Genomic DNA, 25,210 nt, shown 5'->3' with positions numbered 1-25,210 from the left:
GAAAGCATGCATCTTTTTAATCAGGCAAAGTGCATAAACATTATTGACAAAGAAAAACACTTATTTTACCGCATTGAAGCACTGTGGTGACTCATGTGACAGTTTGAATTGATGTATGACCAAAACAAAAAATAACATGAAAAGACATTGGGGGTCTCCCGTCAGATATGTCATAATGTTTTTGTGTGCAATTATTTAATATTTTTGTTCACTGTCCCTGAGCGTTTGCTAATTCCCTCCGGGATCTTGCTTTATTGGCAACTGAAATTTACCATCTATTCATTTTTTATATGTACTCTTCAATTTTATAAGGGGACTGTCTACGACAGACGACATGCTGAGCATGAAATATTTGTGCTTATAAGAAAAATACTTTCTTGACGTTACAGGATCTGTTTGACCAATCGAATTAGAATCTTTATTTTAACTAAAATTATGTGATTCATTTTTTACAGAAATAGAGGCTTTGATATTACAAAAATAGAGCCATGTATTTCCTAAAGCTTTTAGATAATAGATAGCTTTTAGCTGTTTTAAAATAGGATCAATTCTTCTATTCGATTAAATAAAGGCTTTTTGTCAATATATGATATTTTGCTTGGCAATAGCTTTTGATTGGCTCTCTGATAAAGTTCACTTTCTATATATTCATTTTTGAAACGGGACAGAGCTTTGCTACAGTAAGTGCTTCGAATCAAAAAAATTCCTCAGAGGGCCGTGGAACACAATTAGACTGTGCTTTTTCACAAGTTGCTTTTGTAATTGGCTTGTGCTCGTTTTTTTTCTCCTTTGGGATTTTCTAGGCATCAAATACGAGTTTGACCCGCAATTCCGATGGTCACTTCGTTCGAAAATACAACATTTAATGACAAATAAACAAGAATTCCCTCTACAGGAATGCTACTGTTAGGTGTGATATGTTTTGTCTGTGGTAATATGTCATGGCTGGTGACTATTTTTCTTCCTCGTGATGAGGCGTGCGACTAATCGAAATCATTTCATTCTATCATTTTGTGCTGCGAGAATACTGACCTTTAACTAGACTTACAAAACTCAATTAATGCTCAACTAAGACTTGGAACCCATGTAAAATATATAGCAGTGGCACAATGCGCGTATCCCATTGGGTTACGACACGTGCACGTGTCCCAATTCAAAATTCAAGCCCTAGAGAGGAAAGTTCCCTTTACTAGAGCGCCCCCTACAGGCCAGTTACATACATCTCCATACCGTCATTAAAAGTAAAGATGGTGGTTGTGCTGGAGGTGGCCGAGCCCTGCTTCAGGTCAGGGATGCTCTCGTACAGGCTCTCCCCGGGCATCAGCATTGCTTTGGCCGGGAGATGCTGTAGTTTGGGGGTCTGCTGGGGGGGTGGAGGGGGTGGCGGTGGTTGTTGTAAGGGCTGCTGGGGCCGCTTCCGCTTGGGTCGCAAGGTGGCGCTGGCATTGGGTGGAGGCCTGTCTCGCCTCCAGCCTCCCCCACCCTCCATGGTCTCGTAAGCCAGGTCTGTTTCCTCGGTGCTGATGGCTTCGTAGCAGTGGTCCTCCATGCAGCCGGGTGGCGCTCTCGAGCCTTTGCCCTCCTGCGGTGCCCATGTTTGGGGTTTGACTACCACGCTGAAACCCCCGTCACGCTCACCGCGGTCACCCCGAGCCAAGGTCCTATAGCCGCTGATGTCCCTCGCAGCGGGGGGTGAGCCGGGCACGCCTCGCTTCTTTTTGCCCGGTTTGCAGACTTTCGAATACATCTCTGTGATCTATATGACAATAAAGAGACAAACCATCTGAAATGTATTTGTGAGTGGAAAATCTGTGTATACATCTTTTACTCCAAATGTTTGGTCTTTTAAGAATACACATTTTACAGCTGCTTCTAGTTAACTCTGAAACAGTGTTTAGGGGTAAGGAAGTGCTCTGGGATCATCTACAGACAATGTTTCTAGATTGTATAATACCCTACAAGACTTTTTGACTACACAGAATGAGAAGTAGAGGATGTTTCTCAGGACTGTGTGGAAAACTAAATGCACACTCACCCCTGCTGCAGATGCTGCCATATTCTCTCCCGCATGAGAGCTTTGAATACCCATCTGCTTGTGCTGGAAGATGATGTCATCCTCTTCCGGAGGTTTCCATATGTACTGCTCTCCATTTCCCATAAACACTGCCTCCTAAAGTATTAAAAACAATTCACTAGAATAAATATTATATTACAGTTTAAGGAGCCATCTCAAACAATATACATTGGGGAGTAGAGCTCAGCATATCTAATTCATCATGACCTCCAAGCACAGTTCACAGGTTTAAAACCAGTGGTTTTAAAGAAATAGTTCACCAAAAAAGGAATTCTGACATTGTTTCAAATCAGTATGACTTTATTTCTTCTATGCAACACTAAAGGAGCTTCAAAATGTGCAAAACTTACACAACTTGTGTGCAATATTAAATCTTTTTAATGTCTCTGTGTGAGACAATTTCAAATTTTGAGCTGCAACTGAATCAAGTCAGTAAGTTGAACTCAAGAACTAGACGAGTCCAATTTGTGAACAAATCAGCTGTGTTTGTGTTTTTTTGAAAAAATAAAGTAATACGGGTTGGGAATGGCATGAGGTTGAGATAGAATTTTCACTTGAGGTTGAATTACTCCTAGTTTTTGGGTATATATTTTTAGCTGTTGTAGGTAACAGTAAAAGAAATCAAAGAAGATAAAAACCCTTTAAAATGGTTTCATAGTCATACAGTGTGGATGTGAGAAATCCACAAAGACTTTGCAAAGGTCAATTGAGGAGTCGATTCAAAACTCCTCTATCTGAAAATAAGCCTATCAGAGGTGGACAAAGTACACAACTTCCTTACTTGAGTGAAAGTATAGATACTACTGGTCAAATATTACTCTGTTACAAGTAAAAGTTGTATGTAATACTTACAGTACCTTATGCCTCTGAATCTATGCCTGCGTGCCTACCCTCATATCAATATCACATTTATTTCTAGAACACCGTTCCAGTAGTGGGATTGAATGTGAGATTAAATAAGTGCACTCAATAACGTCCACGATGGTTTCGGACACCCAAATGGCTGTTCCCTCAAAGAGTGCGCTATTTGAAGTTTTTTGGCTTTCAGTATGAATATGTTACCCTTACTGCTATCTATAAGCTAGTGTGCTCCAAAACAATGACAAAATTCGCATTTAGGAGACCAAACCCAACGTTGAAAATGAAAATCAGGTTGATGTCAGAATCCAACATCAGATTGACGCTAATCTCCAGCGTCGGACAGACGTTGTATTTTGGTTGAAAATGAAAATCGGTTTGACATCAGAAACCAACATCAGTCGGGTTCTGACATCAACCCGACTTTCATTTCCAACCAAAATCCAACATCGGATGCTGATGTCGGGTTCTGACGTCAACCCGACTTTCATTTCAAACCAAAATCCAACGTCGGATGTTGACGTCAATCTGATGTCGGGTTCTGACGTCAACCCGACTTTCATTTCCAACCAAAATGCAACCCCTGCAACCAAAATCATCCCCTGACTGACATGACTACTTTCTACTCAAGGACCTTGACAGAACTGTAGTGGAGTAAAAAGTACGATATTTGTCTTTCAAATGTAGTGAAGTTAAAGTAAAAAGTATCCAGAAAAAATAATACTCAAGTAAAGTACAGATACTCAAAAAGTGTACTTAAGTACAGTACTCAAGTAAATGTACTTTGTTACTGTCCACCTCTGAAGCCTATGTACCATAATCAAGCTACAATCCCCCATCTTAATGCCTGCCCTCATGTCTAACCATCTTCTGCATCTAATGATATTGAGCTTAATGTGTTTCCTGTACTCGGGCTGTAAGGGAACAGGCTGATGCTTGCTGTGCATTTTCTCCTCATTGTTATGCAAGAGAAACGGAAGGTGGGCAATGGGGTGTGTCACAGAGCCACTTTTAAGGCAGGAATTAGCATGTTGTTTTAGCCTCTTTCGTTCAACATTGGAATTCACTTTGTCTCCCATTAGAACTGGCCCATTTTATGGGTCTGGCTGTTTGCCATGGTTTCAGTGAATGAGAGGTTTCACTCCGTGTTTCCGCTGGTTGCATCATCCTCATAGTTTAGTACCTATGAGCATCCAACACCCCGAATGCTGTGGATGGACCACAATGCTCGCAAGTATCATTGATTTGGACAGTTTTCTTACAGAGGAAATAATGAAGTACACTTGCAGTGTACTTAATTGCAGACCCACTTTAGTTGCAAGTCCACACTAGTGCTGAGGCACACAAAAATAGAGGAAGACATTCCCAGCATGCTTCTATTTATATATTCCATTTTAAGACACAATTTAAAGAGCAATCGGAAATTACAGTGAGTCAAAGGCTTTTAATGGTCATGAAAAGACAAATAGTTTTTATGAGCAACAATGCTTTTATATACTGCAGTACTTCTTTGCATTTGTAGTCTCAGCGAAATGCATTTGCAGTATTGCATGACTTAGTGAATTACATGCTGAATGTATGTGTAGAAGTGATATAATCACAATTAATTAATTGATTGGCTTGATTCATTTATAGCATTTTAGCATTGATAGTAATTAACTGCATTGTTCTTGTTCACTGCTATACAGTATATGAGGGTTATAGACCCAAGCAGTAGAGCATGGTGCTAGCAACATTTGATTCCCAGGAAGCGTCTGCCAAATGCATAAATGTACAGTAGATGTAAATGCAGGTTTGTGCACCATTCAGAATGGAATTGAGAATATCCTTTAAATTCTTATTCCGTTCTTGAATGTACCAAATAGAATTGCAATATGAACCCAATAAACTTGTATGAAAATGAATCAATCTTCAAATAAATTCATTAACTAGAAAATATATTTTTTTATAGATTTTATAGGTCTAGATAGATAGATACATAGGCATGTAGATATACATAGACAGATATGTAGATACCTTAGGGAAAGACGGTAGGTTGAAGCCTTCCATGTTTTTCCGAGGCATCTTCTGACTGTGTGGGTGCGTTGGAGGCGGGGCTGGGTGAGTGGGTGGGGCATGCCGAATGTCCCCACTACTGTGTCGTTGTTGTCCAAGCCCCTCCTCGGTCTCCGTCCCATTGTCCCTCTTCTGGGCGGCTTTGTCCACTCTCCGGACCTTTCTGATGCAGGCGTACTCCACTGTCTCCTGTGGTTGAGGGGGCGTGTTTAATACTTGGGGGAGGGTCTCAGGTTCCGGAATCCCACCCTCTAAGCAGTCCCCGTCAGGATCAGGTGGAGCTGGGGTATTAGCAGGGACCGCCGGTGGGGCGGGGGTGTCCGTCTCCCCAGCTCGACCTCCGACGCCATAGCGGGCATCCTCAGAACCACGCGTGGGAGAGGAGCGGCGGCCCACTTCGGCGTACGTGTGTTCCCCGTCCTCACCAGAGGGGATCTGAGGCAGCTGGCGGCCCTGAGAACGCAGGTCGGAGTTTGAGCGACGGCTAGGGAGTAGGAGCAGATCCATGCTGGCGGGACGGTTCTTCTTAGAAGATTCTACAGAGAGCAGCATGATATTAATTGAAGTCGAGAGCTTAAAATCTGAGCAGCAAAACTATTGTTGTTTTTTTTCCAAAGAGACAGTAAAAAGATTTGCTCGAAACTGCAGAGGCAAAGGGCAGCAGACACATGCCAATCACTATAGAGTAAAAGTAATTACATCTACTAAAATAGCCTCATTGAAACTACCGGAATGCAGTTGGTACCATGCTCAGACCTTCCCCCCGAACTGCAGGTATGTGTGAAGAGCTAGAGACTTTAAGAGCTTTAAGAGATGTGATTTTACAGTACATACTCTTGCCATTGCAGTTGAGTCTGTTCATCTCATGAAGCTTGGTGTCTGACTTACTGATGGAGCGCAGCTTGGACTGCCGCAGTATACTCTGAAAAAAGATGCAAAGATAAACTGCTTAAAATGTGTGTTCAAATAAAAATAAAACACAGTATAACCAATACAACAAAATTGTCAGTTTTCCAATTCAGCCTATGTCGGGCATATTGTTGGGCCAAGCTAGTACATGGCAATAAATACATATAGGGTGTCTTACTGTGTGTGGTGCTAAAAAAGTGAAATGGCTCAAATGCTTTTGTTTTAGATTTAAAGCTTAAGAGAGCCATTCAAAGTTTAGGTCAGATCCATTTCCACTGAGCCGATTAAGAAGATTAATTAAATTCCGGAGGAGCCTTCAATTTGTTACTTGAAAACTAGTTAGTGGGAAGAATTCAAATCCTGAAACAAAACCATGAACTGCTTGAACTGACATGGAACTGAGCCCAGACCTGGGTTGCTTAGAAAATACATAGAAAAGAAGGAATTGATTGCAAGGAAGGAGAAAGGGTTTCATTCACTAGCCATGCATACACATGTAATTGTGCATGTAAATGTTTTCATACAGAAATCATGATTTATCAATAAGGTTGCAGTTTAGGATACTCTCTCTTTCTGTCAATGTATATACAAAAGTTTGGGGTTAGTAAGATTTAATTTTTTGAAAGAAATGAATACTTTTATTTAGCAAGGACACATTAAATTGATGAAAATAAAGACATTTATAATGTTACAAAATACTTATATTTGAAATAAATGCTGTTCTTAGAAACATTAAATTATATTCACAGTATGTAATCACAATTTTCAGAAATATATTAAGCAGCAACTCTTTCTTGAGCACCAAATCAGCATATTAGAATGATTTCTGAAAGATAATGTGACATTGAAGACTGGAGGGATTACTGCTAAATAAATTACATTTTAAAATATATTAAAAAAAAAAAAAAAACAGTAATTATAAATTGTAATGATATTTCACAATATTATTTTATCAAATAAATGCAACCTTGGTGAGCAAAAGAGACTTCTTTCCAAAACAACTGACATATACATTATATTACATTAAATTATACATTCATAAACTAGTGGGAAACTAAATGGATAAGGATATGTACAACTTGTGTGCAATTATTAGTGAATGAGACCCAGAAGAGACTTAAAAATTCTCACCATGTCCATGAGCCTGTGCTTCCTCTCCTCTCCAGGGCCATTGTGTGTCTTCCCCTTTCTGCAGGACACAATCAGAGAGATGTGAATCAGTTCCCAAATCAAACATTTTAGAATGTGAGGTTCAAACTTCAAATGCTTTGTTTATCCATGGATTTATGGAGACGGAATGCGCTGACTCATTTGAGCCCCCTGATTCAATTTACTTTAGTAGTTCCAACTGTTTATCTTGTGCGGGAAGAAAATGCACATTTCAATTCAATTAGGCTACTCAAAGGATTCAAGGCAGTTGTTTTTCATAAACTGTTTGAGTGAAGTCATTTGATCAGAAGTAGTAACTGTGCGAGTGTATTCAAGATGAACTGTCCTCGAAATGAGTCCAGATTGGCATTGGAAACAACAGAAGGCTTTCACTGGATAATTAACAGGCATCTGAGTAACTGCATAGTGACGGTGTTCAGGCCAAAACTTAGCCACACAGAAAATCAATCAAATAATCAACATAATACAATTCAAACATCACTAAAATAGTTGAATAGATGCCGAGAATTAATTACTTCATGAACAGACAAGAAGTACACAAACATTCATGTCTTTCGGTGACTCCAGAATCTAAACTTTCATCTCTCACTCGTACACAGAGCCCCGATCCAGACCCATTGCCCGGAATGTTCTGCCAAATTTGACCAGACATCTGTTTATTCTTGGAAAAACATGTCTGTCGTTCTCTTCTGATTGCCTAGCGTTCCTTTGATAAGATTACAGGAACAGAGTAGGTATCAGGAATCTGCCCTCAGAAGAAGAACAGCAGGAGAAATAGATACAAAAAGGATTTTGTAAAGTACTAAAGCTATTACTGAGATTACAGTGAATCACTGATATTTTGTTTTTAAGACATAACAGAATAAAAAAACATTAGTGTAATATCACGCCAGAACATTTACCCTTCTCAAAAAACGTTTTGGAATAAATATATAGTCTACAACTACAGCTTTTTAAACCCATATATTTATCTTGTTCAAGACTAACATGATATGAATTATGTGGAAGGTTAGTGAAGAGAAGTTATCACATAAGCTTCAATTTTGCCTTGTGCTCTTTAAAGGGACAGTTCACCCCAAAAAAATATATGTTTTTTTCATGTAGTTACAATATGTGGGCTTTGAAGCTTTAAAAAGAACACAAAATCATCATAACAGTGGTCCCTACTACTCGTGCACTTTATTTCATTGCTTTGTGTGACAAATTGACCGAAATGTACAATCTTCCCCTACATTGGTCAGTTAACCACTACAAAGGAATCACTGAATTAGCGAGTCAGTGAGAACCGGATCAGTCTGAATCATAAATGAATCATTCCGACTGGTTTTATGAACTGTTTCATCTTTCATTTTTGGGTGAACTATTCCTTTATGAGCCGCACATTATAGACGTTCAAATGCAAGAATTCTTATATGAAATCTTATATTAGTAACATTTTAGTTAAGTTCATCTTTGACTACAGTGTTTAGTATATTTGCGAGTTCTAAATAATATTTTGTCAGCAAGCTTGACCTGAAGAGGTCAGTAGTAATAGGTTTAGTAGGTTTATCACTAGTAATATCTCATACTTGTTAAGCTAGAAAACTGAAAATGTCCAATATTGAGAAGAGCTCCTACTATCTAGTATCTATTCATACACCTTCTCAAGTTTTTTCATTTACTTTTTCCCACAGGATCTGAATTTCCTCTATCTCTCATTCCTCTAATTCTTTTTCTTTGTCCTCCCACTACCAGATGCATCATGTTCTTTGACAAAATGAGACATTAGCATTCACACAGCGCGTTCTGTGCTATCATCGGTGGAACAAGAGAGAGAGATGGAAAAGTAAAAAAAAAAAAACACTAAACAGGCACTTCCTGTTTAAACATCACTGCCATGTCAAAATGACATCCCCACCATTACCCAGTGAGCATGAAAGAGGAGTGGGTGAACTTCAATGCCATTTTTGAATAAGCTCTATAAAAGACCTTGGTGACAGTGATGGGTGAAGACAGATGATCTCTGGCTTTTATCCTAGAACAAACACATATTACATATGCCTTCATATTACAGGAGCATTTTCTGTGATATTCCTGTTATTAAGATTTATAGTACAAATCACATTGTCATAAGAAAGTATGAGAATACTAGTTTGGTGTAAACATGTTGGTCAAAATCTCTGTTTATTCAAAAATACTGTACTAATATAAGGTAAGATCTGCCGGTGTTCTAATTTATTGAGTGCAATACATACAACCGGCACATCCAGGAACTTAACTGTCAATTTCGTAACCGCCCCTTTTTAGGCGAAAACAAGCCAGACTTCCCATAGACTTCAATACAAAATAGCGGCACAAAACAACGTCCGTACACAGCCGGCAGACGTGTATAACTTCAGAAATTACTTAGATGAAATATATCGAGTAATTATATGTCCACCCTGCCTTCCATAGAGCGTGAACGATACATTTATAAACTTAATTTGGGCAACTTAAAAACATGTCCCTTTCATTCTACCAGCGTCAAAATGGTCTAACAACCCCACCCATTGGCCAGAAGTGTATTACCCGGACATTTACTCGTACCTCATCGAATCACCAGGTAGCCAGTGAATGATTTTACTTCGGTTTTACGAAGTAAACATCTTTAAATGTATAATATTATGTCTTTATATTTAGAGTAGCTACTGAGTGCACTTTTCTGTCCAGCCATACAACTAGCCTGATTTAGCTTTCGATAGCATCATCCCCGTAATTCATGATATTTCCATAACAGCAAGATATTGATGATGATGGCAGGCAGAGATGGGCATAAATACATGGAAATGTATTTAAAATAAAATAAAAATACAAAATACTGTGTGGAAAAATTTAATTAAATACAAATACATAATAGGGGTAGCCTACTGTGTGAAATTTTTTTTTAAAATACAAATTACATGTTTGTAAGGGTTAGTACACGTACTCAATCCGATACTGTGTATGGCGCTCGCCGGATTGTTTTCCCCTAAAAGTGGGCGTGAACCTTTTCAGAGACGTTCTATGACGCTACGCCGGTTGTATGTATGGACTGGGGAAATAAATCATGGTTCTAGCAGATGGAATGAAAATACATTAAAAAGAAAAATTCAAATAAATGCTGTTCTTCTGAACTTTCTATTCATTAAATAATTTTGAACAGAAAGTATCAAGGTTTCCACAAAATAATTAGCAGCACAACTGTTTTCAACATTGATAATAATAAGAGATTAACATCTCTTGAGCAGAAAATCTGAATATTTAAATGTTTTTTGGGGGGGGGGTTGGTGTTCTGGGTTATTGCTAGGGTGTTTCTAGATGGTTTCTGTTGTGTTCTAGCCCGTGTCTCTATAACAATCTGGTCACAATATGTGGTGTCCTTCCTTCAGTGGAAGTCTAAGGAATGATTTGAGGTATTATGTATGCAACACAAAAGCAGGATGAGTTATGCACTATACTTAGGTTAGGGGTTTGAACAAGCAAGCACCCCTGAATATGAATCTAAACAAACAAGCAGAGAGGACAAGAAATTTGAGCATTTTATATATGAGCATATGTGTTAGTGTGCAACTCACCTCTGGCAGCCCACACATAGCACGACGATGAGAATGGTGACAACGAAGGCTGAGGCGGCGGCGATGGCCCCCAGCAGCAGTACTTTGCCGTAGGGATGAGCAGAGAAGTTCACCCCGTCCTGCATGGAGGCCATGTGGAAGTGCTAACACACACACTTTCACGCACGCCCTCACACACGCACACACATATGCACACACACTCTCAAACACTGTCCACAAGATCTGAAAGGGAAAAGTGGAGGTGCTAGAATCAGTTCCTTTCTGCTTTGTTAAGTCTTTTTCACCCATCAGAGGGATAACAAAAATGAATAAAAAAATTAATACTCTTTTACAGGGGCTATTTCAATATTAGGGGGTCTCAGCCCCCAATGAGAGTATGATTAAAAAAATAATATATATATTGTTTGTATACAAGGGTAGGCATGAACAATAAAGTAGGTTCTATAAAGTCAATCCCTGAATATTGAGTTCATTTCTAATCATTTTAAATAACCAGCTAATATTCATTAAGAATATAGGCAAACTTTATATAACTGCAATTGTCTAACTTTAAAGAAGATCTACATTTATCATTTTCATTCATGGAGATATGGAGAAAATGTGCCATGCTTTTGGAGGATTTCTGTCATCTGGTGGAAAACAAACACTTTTAACATAAAAATGACATGAAACATGAAACACTGATGCAGATATCATAACAATCTATTAATAAATGCACACACGTTGTCCTCTGCTTTTGACGCTGACGTTGCACTGCTATGGATTGAAGAACATGCTGAATAACGCAGACTAAAATACGGAGATGAGACAAAGCCTGTCGCCGGTTTCATATGAGTTTTAAAGGGGACTGAGGCGATCATGAATTAGTGTATATTACGGCGTTAATCGCAAATTTGGAAAGGTGGAAATTAAGGGGGGTAAAGCCCTCCTTAAAAGGGCCTAGTGATGCCCCTGCTCTTTTATTCCTTCCCTGAAGCCATTATCTGGAGTGTGAATGAATGACAGAGAATGACTCTCCCCCACACTTTCTCTTGTTCTCTCTCTGTCTCACTCTTGTACTTTTATTTTGTCTTTCTCTCTGTGCGTGTCTCCTGTAAGGTCTCTCTCTCTTATCTCCCACGGTGTGTCATTTTCTGCCCACTGACTGTCACTCAGCGTTTGTTTGAAATCATTTGCCTCAGACTAGGGGGCATTTTTCATACGAAGATTCACGATCATCAGGTACCTCATCTGTCTGTTTCTGTGAACAAACAGGCGACAGTAAACGCAGTTGCTGAAACCCTGAGCTTTTACATGTCACTTAGGCCCCTTTCTAAACAGATACAGTGTTGTGGTTTCTGCTTGAAACCTTTGTCATAAAAAAAACACTATTTTGCTCTCTGATGAATATGACAGTACACTCATGGTCCTGTGAGGTCCCTTGCTCTGCTTGCTTTAAAAAACATTTGATTTGGTAGACTAACATTAGACGACTAAAAATAGTAGTGGCATAATAAGCTCACACAGAAAGTGTAGCAGTGCCTGGGGGTCCAAGTGGTCAGCTACTGCTTAATGTCCCAGGGGCCAAAGTGGTCATGCACTATATTCACCAGGAGCCCAAGTGTTAAACTTTATTTGACAGTGTCAGGACACACGGCTTGAGGCTTTAGAGGCCCCTGGCAGTCCTGACACTATTATGCATTACAAATAAAATACATATATATGTTTTAGATATTACACATACAAACTATTTAGAAATATATTTATATAAAAAAATAAAAAATATATGTATATATATATGCTATGTATTAAATTTATATTAAATACTGAATATATAATTAGAAATTATACAAATATTCTATATAATATATCTAAAGTAATATACAAAAAGTATATATATATATACAGTGCAATGCATAAGTGAATACACCCATGCTAAAGTTGACTAAAAAGAGGAATAAAAAATCATATTTTGGAAATTGAACTTAATGCCTTAATTTAAAAAAATTAGGAAAAATCCAACCTTTAAGGACACCAATTTTCTTTGTGAATGAATAATGTATCGTAAATAAATAAATGTTCTTCCTTAAAATACATGGTGCATAAGTGAGTACACCCCTATGTTAAATTCCCATAGAGGCAGGCAGATTTTTATTTTTAAGTATTTAAAAAAAAAAAAATTTAGGATACTATGCATCCTGATAAAGTTCCCTTGGCCTTTGGAATTAAAATAGCCCCACATCATCACATAGCCTTCACCATACCTAGAGATTGGCATGATTTTATTTCAGTTAGCCTAAAAGCTAGTTTGATTTGCATTGAGAGATGATCTTATGGAAAGTACCCCATGCCAATCTCTAGGTATGGTGAAGGCTATGTGATGATGTGGGGCTATTTTAATTCCAAAGGCCAAGGGAACTTTATCAGGATGCATAGTATCCTAAAAAAAAATAAAAAAAAATACTTAAAAATAAAAATCTGCCTGCCTCTATGGGAATTTAACATAGGGGTGTCCAGACTTATGCACCATGTATTTTAAGGAAGAACATTTTTTTTATTTACGATACATTATTCATTCACAAAGAAAATTGGTGTCCTTAAAGGTTGGATTTTTCCAAATTTTTTAAATTAAGGCATTAAGTTCAATTTCCAAAATATGATTTTTTATTCCTCTTTTTAGTCAACTTTAGCATGGGTGTATTCACTTATGCATTGCACTGTATATATATATATATATATATATATACACACAGACACATCTCCAACTCTTCCTGTTTCTATAGGGGACATCGCAAATGTCTGCACAGGAGAACAGATGCATTGAAATGAACCCATGTGAGACAAATGTATAATACAGTCTACACACTTGACAGCGTTGTTGCGTACACTTCTCCAATTGTCCAATGTTCTCCATTACATCAGAAATCTTCTGAATGAGCCAGCACTTTTGAATGGAGAGTGAGTCCAGAATCGCTCAGTCACCTTTTGTTTCCATGCACAATCCCGTCTTTATTTTTCATTGTGAAGACTTGTACTGCTGGTGGGAGTACAAGGATTTCTATGACTATTTCCGACTCGCACCTTACAGGCATCATGCATGAGCTCAAGTGAGTGGATTTTGTCAGATAAAGAATTACCCCAGTTTTAATTATTTTGGCTCTTGGTTTAGCACTATCAAAGGGAAGTGAGTCATGATAAGAGCTAAACTACCTCTGTGCATAAGCAAACAACATTGTCAAAAACAACAAAGGAGGGAGACAATACTAAGAAAATGTCTCTTTCATTGTGTCTTTGTCAGACTGAAAAAGGACTTTTTACTATAATGCGGTTGTCACAAGTGTAGTACGCATGCATACTTGCCCTGAGTTGCACCTGAATTCCTGGTGACCTCTTTTAAACTGTACACGGGTCTCTTGAGTATGCATCAATGAAAAACATGCCTGATGATTAATGAGTGAATCCATCATGCACTGACTCACTGTTTATACACAGAAAACAGAGAGTGTTTGTCAAAGGCTGCCAGGCAAAATTAAGGAAAAATGCGGTGCTAGACTAAGGCACACATCCAGACCCTCACATTCCAGATATCAATGAAGATTACAATAGGATCGGCACAGGAGCTCTTTCTGCCCAACAGCACCTACAAAACTCAATATGACTCAATATGAATTACTCAATATAACCAAAACAAATCAATCATGATCTGCACTTAGGGATAGTTCACCCAAAAATTAAAATGTTGTCACACCTAAACTTGGTTGGTTAGATCAAAATGTCAAGGTTTGCCTAATTAACAAGACAAGCATTAGCCAGGTGGATATACATGAACAAAAAGATGTTTCTCCATTATGGCCATTCGATATTAACCATAAGTACTCCGACGAAGAATTGTTTTGCAAGGAACATATATTGCTAATATTTAATTTAATATAAGACATGTCTTACTCCAAATCTGTCCAGAGCACCCATGGTGTATTTCAAATCTCATTAATTTATTGGCAGTGCGTTATTCTCATATCTTAAATGCCTAATCAAATTTAAAAAATTAAAAACGACTGAAAGATAATCTCTTTCTCCAGATGGGCCTTTTTAGCACCATTTGATTTGCTCAAGACAAACAGACGCTCAGAATATTGAAACACTGATGACTATAATAAAAGCCACTGTGATTTTGATTCAAGGTGACTCTAAATTTTGCACATGAGCTGCTTATTTAGGTTGCATCGGTATGATAGAATTTGCTAATGGCAGCCTAATAACTTGAGCTTTCTTGGTTTCATTGTTTCCCAATCAGACGAGTGTACCTGAGGATCCAGAGAGATACTAAAATCATCATCTCTATAATGCCTTTCAGATACACATAACACAAGCAAATTTGTGTTATTGTCAAATGTGACAAGCAATTTGTCTGTCCACACTGAACATGAAACTGCTGTGCGATGTGAATCAAACCAATGAATTTGGACCAATGAGATGTAACGGTGGATGGGGCTTCCCAGCTTGATGCAGCAAATATACACACCAAACACTCATTATAATATCCTGTCACAACATGTTTGCAGCTAGGACAAAAACTCAGATTTACATGGTGGTTACAAGCTTTTATTGTGATTAAATATTTAAAGCATCTGCTGAATGACACTTAACCAAATACAAAACCCTAGCCCATGTTGCAAACTACTACTAGTGTGTGTTGCCATATGTGTTTCTGGAAAGAAAGAGACGAGGACAGCGCTCAAAACGAGTGCTCTATCAGGGATTGTTCTGTCATGAGCACATTATTCTGAGGCCAGATGGAGCTGTGACTGTGTTTCATCCCACCGAATGGCAGAATCACATGTCGGTCATGTTGATTTGTCAAGTCATTCCCAATAATGATGTGTTTCATGCAGAGAAGCATGCTGGGTGAATAAAATAGTCCCTGTAACTGTCAACAGGTGCAGATGCTGTTATGTGCATATGTGACTAGACTAGACAGTGTTACATAAAAAAAACAAAACAATCAAAGGTATAGATGCTGACCTTTCTGATGACAATGCGTGTGTCATTTTGACATATTCTACAGATTTGAAAGGGTTTGTTCACCCAAAAATGAAAATTATCCCATAATTTACTCACCCTCAAGCCATCTTAGGTGTATATGACTTTTTCTTTCAGCCAAACAATCTTCCACTGGAACTAGACTCGTGTACAGCCGTTACGGAAAGTCAGTGATTGTAGTTTATAAAGTTATAAATATGGATATTTTTCTTACAAAACGTATCGTTTCAGTTCAGAAGGCCTTTATTAACACCCTGGGACCATATCGATTACTTTTATGATGGATGGATGTGCTTTTTGGTAAGGGTTAGTTCACCCAAAAATGAAATTTCTTTCATTAATTACTCACCCTCGTGTCGTTCCAAACCCGTAAGACCTTCGTTCATCTTTGGAACTAAAATCAAGATATTTTTTATGAAATCCGAGAGCTTTCTGTCCCTCTATAGACTGCATTGTTATTACCACTTTCAAGGCCCAGAAAGGTAGTAAAGACATTGTTAAAATAGTCCATGTGACAACAGTGGTTCAACTAACCCTTTAATATACAGTGCAATGCATAAGTTAATACACCAATGCTAAAGTTGACTAAAAAGAGGAATAAAAAATCATATTTTGGAAATTGAACTTAATGCCTTAATTTAAAAAATTAGGAAAAATCCAACCTTTTAGGACACCAATTTTCTTTGTGAATGAATAATGTATCGTAAATAAATAAATGTTCTTCCTTAAAATACATGGTGCATAAGTGTGTACACCCCTATGTTAAATTCCCATAGAGGCAGGCAGATTTTTATTTTTAAGTATTTTTTTTAAATTAATTTTTAGGATACTATGCATCCTGATAAAGTTCCCTTGGCCTTTGGAATTAAAATAGCCCCACATCATCACATAGCATTCACCATACCTAGAGATTGGCATGGTTTTATTTCAGTTAGCCTAAAAGCTAGTTTGATTTGCATTGAGAGATGATCTTATGGAAAGTACCCCATGCCAATCTCTAGGTATAATCACTGTAACTCTGATTATGTTTGGCTGAAAGAAGAAAGTCATATACACCAAGGATGGCATGAGGGTTAGTAAATTATGGGATAATTTTTATTTTTGGGTGAACTAACCCTTTAAGCTGCCTTACACTGTGATTTACGGCTTACTACTTTGAGTATTTCCTATAATAACTGCCATAAATTAAAAACTGTTATTGTTTTCTAGTCTCAACCAAAGATGGCACTATTATTGTGGTATAATCAATATGTGTTGGTCTGTTCCTGTCTACGTGGGCGGTTCTTGGCCAGAATAAGTTGTAATGTGGACTGGAACTGATGGTGTTCATGAGACTAGGGCTCTTTAGTCCACACACATGTGTTGTGTCAAAGTTCAAACACAACCAAAAATCTCTCAAAAATAGCACTGAGAAGACTAACGGTTAAACTCCCATCACACTTTTTGGACTGCGTCGAACTTGGCAAATGTGAGGAGTTTGTGCATGGCTAAATCTACATCTTGTCTTTGCTGGGCTAATTAAACAGTAAAGAGCTTGTTTCCTGTGTAATTACATGGATACTATTTGGGAAGAAGCAGAAGCCTGTCTCTGATACACAGTCCCTGTCTTTATTCTCAGACTGATTAATTTGCCTTTCTGAAAACCAACTCATTAGAGCAAGACAAAATCCTCTGTAATTGGTAAAATCAGCTAATGCTGCGCAATAATTTAGGATACCCAGGACAATCCCCTTAAAATTATTACCACTTCATATTTGATTAATGTGACCAAGCAAAACGAAAACATCCTGTTCACTTAATTGGAGACTTTCAGTCCACCACACAATTTAAATTGAAACACAAATGAAACAAGCCCTCCAGTCTTGAGAGCTACTAACAGAAGTTATGATCTATTACTGCACTTAATGACTACGTACAACTTCTTGACTACAGTATAAATAAATTCAGTAAACATGCTTAACAAGTTAAAATATGTCAAAAATGGCCCCTATATAATTAAATAGGGATGTACAGATATCAAAGTGCCCCATTATGCTTTTTCAAATATTACCTTTCATGCAGTGTGTAATATATTACTGTAATTGTATATTACTGTAATTGTATATTACAGATCAAAGTGCATGACAAATAAACTTATCTCCTAAAGAAAGAATAGATTCTATAGATCTGCTGAAATGAGTCATTCCAGTCTCACATCCAGCTTCATATCTACATAATGTAATAAATTTGCATCTATGTTCTTCATTGGCTGTCTGCGAACAACGTCTTCTCTGACCCTCCCTTTAGCTGAGGCCCGGAAGAGTTTGGTTCGTGTTGTCGATATTTCGAGAAGACGCTATTTTCCGCACTATGAATCCACTTTGCATGCACTTCCAAAAGGGGAAAGACTCGTGCCGGAATTAAATTTAAAAAAATAAATGTCGCCATCTTTACTGTTCTATCACTGTGTGTGTATCAAGTGCTGAGAAGGCCTCCAAAGCTGAAATTCAGATATTTCTGACAACCAATACATTGCAGATTTTAAATTTCTATAAGCCTCCTACTACTTTGTCTCAATAAAAAATAAAACACTGAAAACTACAATCAATAATTTGTAATCCTACAAGTGAATTTAGGCAACACAACATTATAAGATGCAGTATGAAAAGTAAATAGGCTATGCATTTTGAGATTTGCCAAATTTTAAATTTTATTGAATCTAGATAGTTTACCAGTAGGGGCCAACTATGCTGGCATTTTCAATGCTTAAACTACTGCTCCCTAGTGGTTATTGTCTGCAATTGCAGATTTATCAAACAACAACAGCTTACAGGTCCTTCATGAAGCCTCAGCATGTCCAAACTCATGGAACTCCAGGCCCCAATCACATGATTAATCCTTTTTATTCGGGTTCCCTGTTTTTCATTTCTTAACCATGTGTCTGAAATTAATCTCATTGGTTTAACGAAGACTAAATTGGATTGTGTAATAATGGCAGGTCTCCATCTGTATGTCAGACACCAGCTTCTATTTTCCAGTCAATTACTTCCCCAGATAAATAAAGAGAAATATTGTGCCTGTTTATAAGGAGCTCATGGAACAGGGAAGAAGAAAGAGAGAAACAGAAACAGAGAGAGATTGGGGAATGGCATGTTTTAATTACTGTGAAGCCCTAGATTTCAGTCAGAGAGAAACTGGCACGTCCCCCCAAACCCAAGAGACATGACTCTCTCGCCTCCTCCCCCTCTCGTTTTTTCCCCCTTTCACTCTTTTCCTTCTCTTTCTGTCCGTTTTGCATCAGCAAAAAGAATGGGGGAATAGGTATAAGTGGATATAAGTGGAAAGTAAACTACAAAAATGATGACGACAAATGAATACATGAACTAAAAACATGTTTTAGGTGTTCGCTCAACTTCTGTCACTGACGTTCATGTCATCAGAAATCATCAACTCTCATTGAAAATGAATTACTTCCTTCTTCTTTGTTTTAAATCTCTGCATGTGTGAACGGCCCTTAAGTCTCCTCTGAGCAACATGTTAGCATGAGGGATGTTAAACGATTTATTCGTAAACAAGCAGTAAATCAGGGTGTCCTCTGCCATCTTGTCTTGGGTTAAAAACAAACACATCCTTCAAGCCAAACTCCTCAGTGCCACCTTTACATAACTACTTTGTTTTAAGATAAGATATAACTTATTCCAGAAATAAGTATAAATGACTGATGGAACTGATAGTTACAGCTGCACTCACTGCTGCTACTATTTCCATATACAGCACTAACAGCTAATGCTAACTGAATATGATGACAATACAATAAAAAAATTATATTGATTCACACTGAAGAAGCCATATATAATGACCAAACTTGATGGTAAGCTCTTTTGACGTTGAGCAGTGTCCAATCTCTTAGCAACCATCTAAAGACACCCTAGCAACCACTCAAAACACCCTATCAACTGAATAGCAATCCTCTTACAGACACTCACAATGAATTAGCAACACCCTGGGAACTCACTTCACCTGTATTCTTGTGATTTTTTATATTCTACTTGCACTAGCAAACATCACTCAGATTTTTTATTTAGAAAATGTAATGTAAATTCATAATTTCACTTTTATTTAAATTACAAAAAATATACATATTTTGAATAGTTTTTGATTAATAATTTAGGCTGATAATTTCCCGTTATCAGCATTAATCATATGATGAATGTTCATACACCTATCCTACTGTTTAAGAAAATCAGAAGAAATACATTTGTAGAAAGTAGCAGAAGCAGCTTTAAAATAATAACAGTATTGTAATTATTTATTTATTTAAATATAATCTGCCATTTTAAAAACTCTTCAGTATATTAGTATAATGAAAGAGGGAAAAAAATGTAAACAAATTACTGGTGTCATGAACAGCCTGCAGTGCTGAATTGAAACAGATCAAAACACAATGACTGAAAATAGCAGATTTTAAGGTCACCAGAGATTCCTGCCCGTATGACCTTTGTTTTGAGGAGACAAGGATCTTCTGACCTCTCGCTAAGACATTGTGGAGATGTAGTTTTGCAAGTAGCTGTGAATCATTCTGGTTTGATCATTCTGGTCTCTTCCACATGACCTTCACTGTCAAACTAAGAAAACATTCACCCACACAATCTGTACTCAATATGTAACTATAGGTGGGGCAAATCAATTTGGATTTCCTGTATTTTCATGCAATCACATTTGAAATGCTCTTCATGCAGATATTGCAGGTCTAAAAAAAAAATACACAGACACAAACACACAAATATGCACACACTCTTATGTTCAAGGACAGATATAGGCTGTGTATGTTTCCTCCTGTGAGGAGCTATGACCACTCATCTGCTCCACGATAAGACTGAGAGAAGGAACTCTTCTGCAGTTCACAGTATCTTCAGCAGAGCCTCAAGTTTAATGGATGTCTGCCTGCAGGGCCTTATCGCACCGTAACAGACCTACAGCAAATCTCTGACGGTTCTCTCAAAATTTGTAGACTCTGTTCAGCTAGGCCACCTCAGGATAAACAAGAGGTTCGGGTAATTGAGTACAGGGGAAACACATTTCAGATGTGACAAAACAAGGCATGTGATTCACGTAAAAGGTCTCCCAAATAGAAGACTTCAATGTTCATGATTAAGAAAAAGATCAGCTTGTTGAATTTTGTTGACCAACCTGGTCTGGTTCCTCTGTCATGACCAAGTTTAGTCACAAAGACCAGGCACAGATGACACAGCAGACACAGCTGAGAGAAATGATTAGGGTTTAAAATTACTCTGAATGCTTACACTGTTAAAAAAATCTGTAGAAATTACAGTATTATTGGCAGCTACTTGCCAGTAACTTACTGTAGATTTAAATTGATGTTATTTACTGGCAACAGTTTGTTCAAAGTTAAATGAACATTAAACATTAACAAGTCTTTATCTACAGAATAAAACTAAAATAACAGCCTCATGCAAAGCATTCTGGGAACCAAAATCTGAAGGAAAAAAACAGAAAAAGGTTGATGAAGATTTCTGGTTCCCAGAATGCTTTGCATTAGGTTGTTATTTTATAGTTTTATTCTGTAAAGACAAAGACTTGTTAATGTTTAATGTTCATTTAACTTTGAGCAAACTGTTGCCAGTAAATAACATTGATTTAAATCTACAGTAAGTTACTGGCAAACAGCTGCAAAACTACAGCAAATTTTTTACAGTGTATGTCATGCTGGAGTCAACGTCATTTAAATCATTAAAATTTTGCTATGCATTGCATCACCTGTATATTATACTTACAGGTTATATTATAACCTGCAACTGTAGGGTTTCCAAGCAAGTGCAGCCTCTTTGTCTCTTTAGACAAAAAATTATTTTGAAACCGTTCTTTACCCCTCCTGACTCCAGACATTACAACGTATCACATGTGACCCAATGTTGGATTTTTTTCCATTGTACAGAACATTCTGCTTGCTTTCTCTGATGCTCAAGGGTAGGGAAATCATATCTGTTTCAGTCTCCACCAATCAACAGGAAGTTTATATGACTGAGCAGTTGGGCTCCAACAGTCTGATTCATTGCAGCCAGTCACTCTCACAAACTAACTCACATTCATGACACAGAACCTTCATCTGTCTGTTATATGGATGACAGGTACATCGCCAGTCTGATCCGGCAAGCCTTCCCTCAACACTAGCATTGGCAATTTGATTAATTTAAACTTGATTCTTTTGAATCGTTCACAAAAAGATTCATTCAGATTCGTACTGTAGCCCTTTCTGCAAATTACATTGTTAGGCCAGTAGGTGGCAATTGAATGTGTTATGTTTATTCTTGATGAGTGAATTATTAAACCAATTCGTTAGAAAGACCCATTCATTACTGAATGATTCCGGAAACGAGAATCAACGCATGAAGATATTCGTTTACGAAAGAGATGCTGCACTGAGCAGCTCGTTCAGTATTGGAGGCGTGTCCTTCACACGCCGCTCTCGAATGCTATTGGGTCGTACACGCTAAAGAAACCTAAAAACCTTAGGAGCTTTTTTCGTTCATCTAAAATGTTAATTCACAAACTGAAAATAGACTTGTTTAAAGTCATTAGTGTTCTGTTTAGTCTATAGACTTTTCCAGTTTATCTGGCACGGGCGACCTCAACTTGTACAGTGAGCTTCGTCTCGTGCTCAAATTACACATCATCATCTTAAAGGCATCTGAAAGAGGCATTATTCCATGTCACATGTGTTGACGTAATTTCCACTGAAACAGGAAGACTCGGAGGGACATATCGAACCCCGAAGAATTTAGTTTATATCACAGCTTGGCCAGAGCCGTTGAGCTCGGTAAAGCCGCAGTTTCCTCCTAATCTCCTCCATTTTGTTTTAAAAATAGGATTCTGTGCAGAATTCAAATGGGTCCGATATGTTTTCTGGTATGTGCCGACTCGCGCATATGATCTGCTCTGTGCTATAGTGTCTCTGGACCGGAGCAGACTGTTGTGTGCGCTGCGGCAGTTTGCGTGACACTTACGTGAAACCTGACTTCAATCGCCCCATTGGAAAGCATTACACTGTCTGAATTTATCCTATCCACTATATATAGCGCACAATGTGCCATTCACCATGTAGAAAACAGTAAATGGTTGAACAAGTGACCGATTTTTAATGTAGGGCAGAGACTAGATATATGGGACAGGACGCTTTAGATTCTATAGAGAACATTTGATTGGACAGAAAATCTGATGAGAAGCTGAAGTGCAAACTGATGTGATCAAAATCATTGATCCATGTTGGCGGAAGTGAGAGACTAAGTTTTGAATGTTTATATCTTCTAAATCTGAATATCTTCGAAATATCTTTTGCCATGGTTTTGGAGCACACTAGCTTATAGATAACAGTAAGGCAAACATATTCATACTAAAAGCCAAAAAAACATTAATTTTGATTTCATGGGGACTTTAAAGTACTGCGCCCTTTTTTGCAGACAGGAGATCAGTCAGCTTTTACTGCGGCTGTTTATTCAGACACAACAGGTTAGCTAAAATAAGTACTATTTTGATTCGATTTGCCCATATGAACTTTAAAACGTGAGCTGTTTCAACTGAAACACTGCTGTAGGCTGTATGTCAAGTATGCCAGTATACTATGCAACACCATTGTTTTCCTGGCTCATATGTGATATGTAGCGCGAATGCATGATATGTTATGACCCGCAGCGGTCGACCTCTTATTCAGCACGAGTAATTCGTTGCTCCCGAGGGTATCGTCCCGCCAATCACTGATGCACTCAGGAAATAATCTCACAAGATCAAAGTGGAAATGCACGCGCGCAGTGCAGGCGCGTCCTCGAGGCCAGCTCCCACAGCAGACTGCAAGAGGTTTCCATCGAAATCCCTTTTAATTGAGGGGAAACAAATAAATGAGCGGCTATGTTGCTACTCCCTTAATTGATTCCATAATTCACGGTATTAAATATGATACCGAGCAGTGCTGAACAGCTGGTTTCCGCCGAGTGAGAGAGTGTGCCACAACCTGCTTATAAACCGTTTAATTAAGCGTCGAATCACAAAGGGTAATGCGGCTACACTGAAGCTGTTGCACACGTGTCTTCTGACTTATGATGCGAGTCATTAATATAATGTAAACCGGACGCCTATTCCTCCAACCTCCAACAGCAAATGATCATGCTATACATTCTGATATGCGTTTAATACAGGGTTCCGTTGTATGGCCAGCACGTAGGCAGAAGTGCATGCCAATGAGACGAGAGCCGTATACAGATGCTGCTGAAGATACTCACTCAGTTTAGGGATTCAGGGGGCGCGTCGCCGCGCAGCATCCACCTCGCTGCACTCTCTCTGCTGCTGCTGAAACGTCTGGCTCCCGATCGAACCCCGCAAGCATAATCAATAACCTGGGTTGAGCCTGGATTCGTATGTTAGGGAGGACATGTGTGCGGTATGGCATCTGGCGTCCTCAGCGCAACCTCTGACCATCCCCATTGTTCCCGTGCTGCATGCCGCGTCGCTCACAAGGCGAAAGGTGTAAACGCACAGCTGGGTTATTCCAAGTCGAGGTTCAGTTGTGATATGAAGACCAAGTCACGTCTGCCTCCGTTGAGGCACCTCAAGCCTCAATCCTGTCTGGAGAATCGGCGACAGTACCATATGACAGCGCGGTGCCCACTCCATTGGCATTTGGAGCTCGCGTTTTGCGCCACTGCGCGGCCAGTCTGGGAATGACAGCCAGTGGTTGAAAAGTACAGAAAGTACTGTAGGCAACTGTTGTGATTACCATATTCACTATCATTCATGACACTTTAAAAGTACTTCATATGAGCAGTTTTTTAAATTCATTTTCTATTGTGTTATGCATGACGATGTAAAATTAATTATAAAAAATAAATGCACATTTTTACAATAACTTGGGTATCAGGGTTGACTGGTTGAGCTTGACCAATAGAGTCAATTGTCAACACGATACTCATATAAATAAAGGTTCCAGAAGGGAGTTTTCACAACGATACCATGAAAGAATAATTTCTGCATTCCCAAAGAACATTTCAGTGAACCGTTCCTAAAAGAAAAAAAATTTCTTAGTGTGAAGAACATTACAATGATCTAAAGAACATTTTACCAAATGGAAAGTAAAAGGTTCTTCATGGAGCCATCGATGACAAAAAAAGACCCCTTATATTTAAAAGTACACAGTGTCGTACTGTAGAAATTGTTAATTTAATGTTAGTTTATTTCGCACGATAGGAACATTTACTCAACCTTTACAGCATCTAGCCAAATGGAGACATATATTAAAGGGCACAAAAGGGGATTCACAAACAGGTTATAGGTGCCAACCCACCAATCTAACACAGCTCTCTCTCTCTAAAGATGGTAAATTTGTTTATCAGCACAAACTGAGACACACAGACCTAAACCCCTGCACCCTGCTGTTAATCATCCATCTGTGGGACTATGGACCGTGCAGTAAGCATATACTCACTGCAGCAGGCAGCTGTGTTCAGGTGGGTGATATGTGCTGAACATTGCTGGGCACTGCAGGGGCTGGTCCAGTAGGAGGGCG

At 38.4% G+C, this 25,210-nt stretch overlaps 1 protein-coding gene across 2 annotated transcripts; it reads right to left on the bottom strand.

The window, feature by feature from the left end:
* LOC311098398 (uncharacterized protein) lies at nucleotides 1-24,322 on the bottom strand. Of its 2 annotated transcripts, none has more exons than XM_084138575.1 (7): nucleotides 23,931-24,322; nucleotides 10,639-10,860; nucleotides 7,028-7,085; nucleotides 5,822-5,909; nucleotides 4,949-5,523; nucleotides 2,036-2,170; nucleotides 1-1,756 (listed from the first exon to the last, which is right to left on the bottom strand). In XM_084138575.1, the coding sequence occupies exons 2-7, from the start codon at nucleotides 10,770-10,772 to the stop codon at nucleotides 1,202-1,204; spliced, it is 1,545 nt and encodes a 514-aa protein (XP_083994701.1). In that variant the 5' UTR covers nucleotides 10,773-10,860; nucleotides 23,931-24,322; the 3' UTR covers nucleotides 1-1,201. The 2 variants fall into 2 exon arrangements, with proteins under 2 accessions (XP_083994701.1, XP_083994702.1); XM_084138576.1 differs by having other exon boundaries at nucleotides 5,876-5,909; nucleotides 23,931-24,265.
* Between the last annotated feature and the right edge of the window lie 888 nt (nucleotides 24,323-25,210).

This window comes from Abramis brama, assembly GCF_963993115.1.
Source record: "Abramis brama genome assembly, chromosome: 16".
Classification (NCBI taxonomy): Eukaryota; Metazoa; Chordata; class Actinopteri; order Cypriniformes; family Leuciscidae; genus Abramis; species Abramis brama.
The sequence above is the reverse complement of the archived record's forward strand: the minus strand, read 5'-3'. Positions and strand labels throughout refer to the sequence as shown.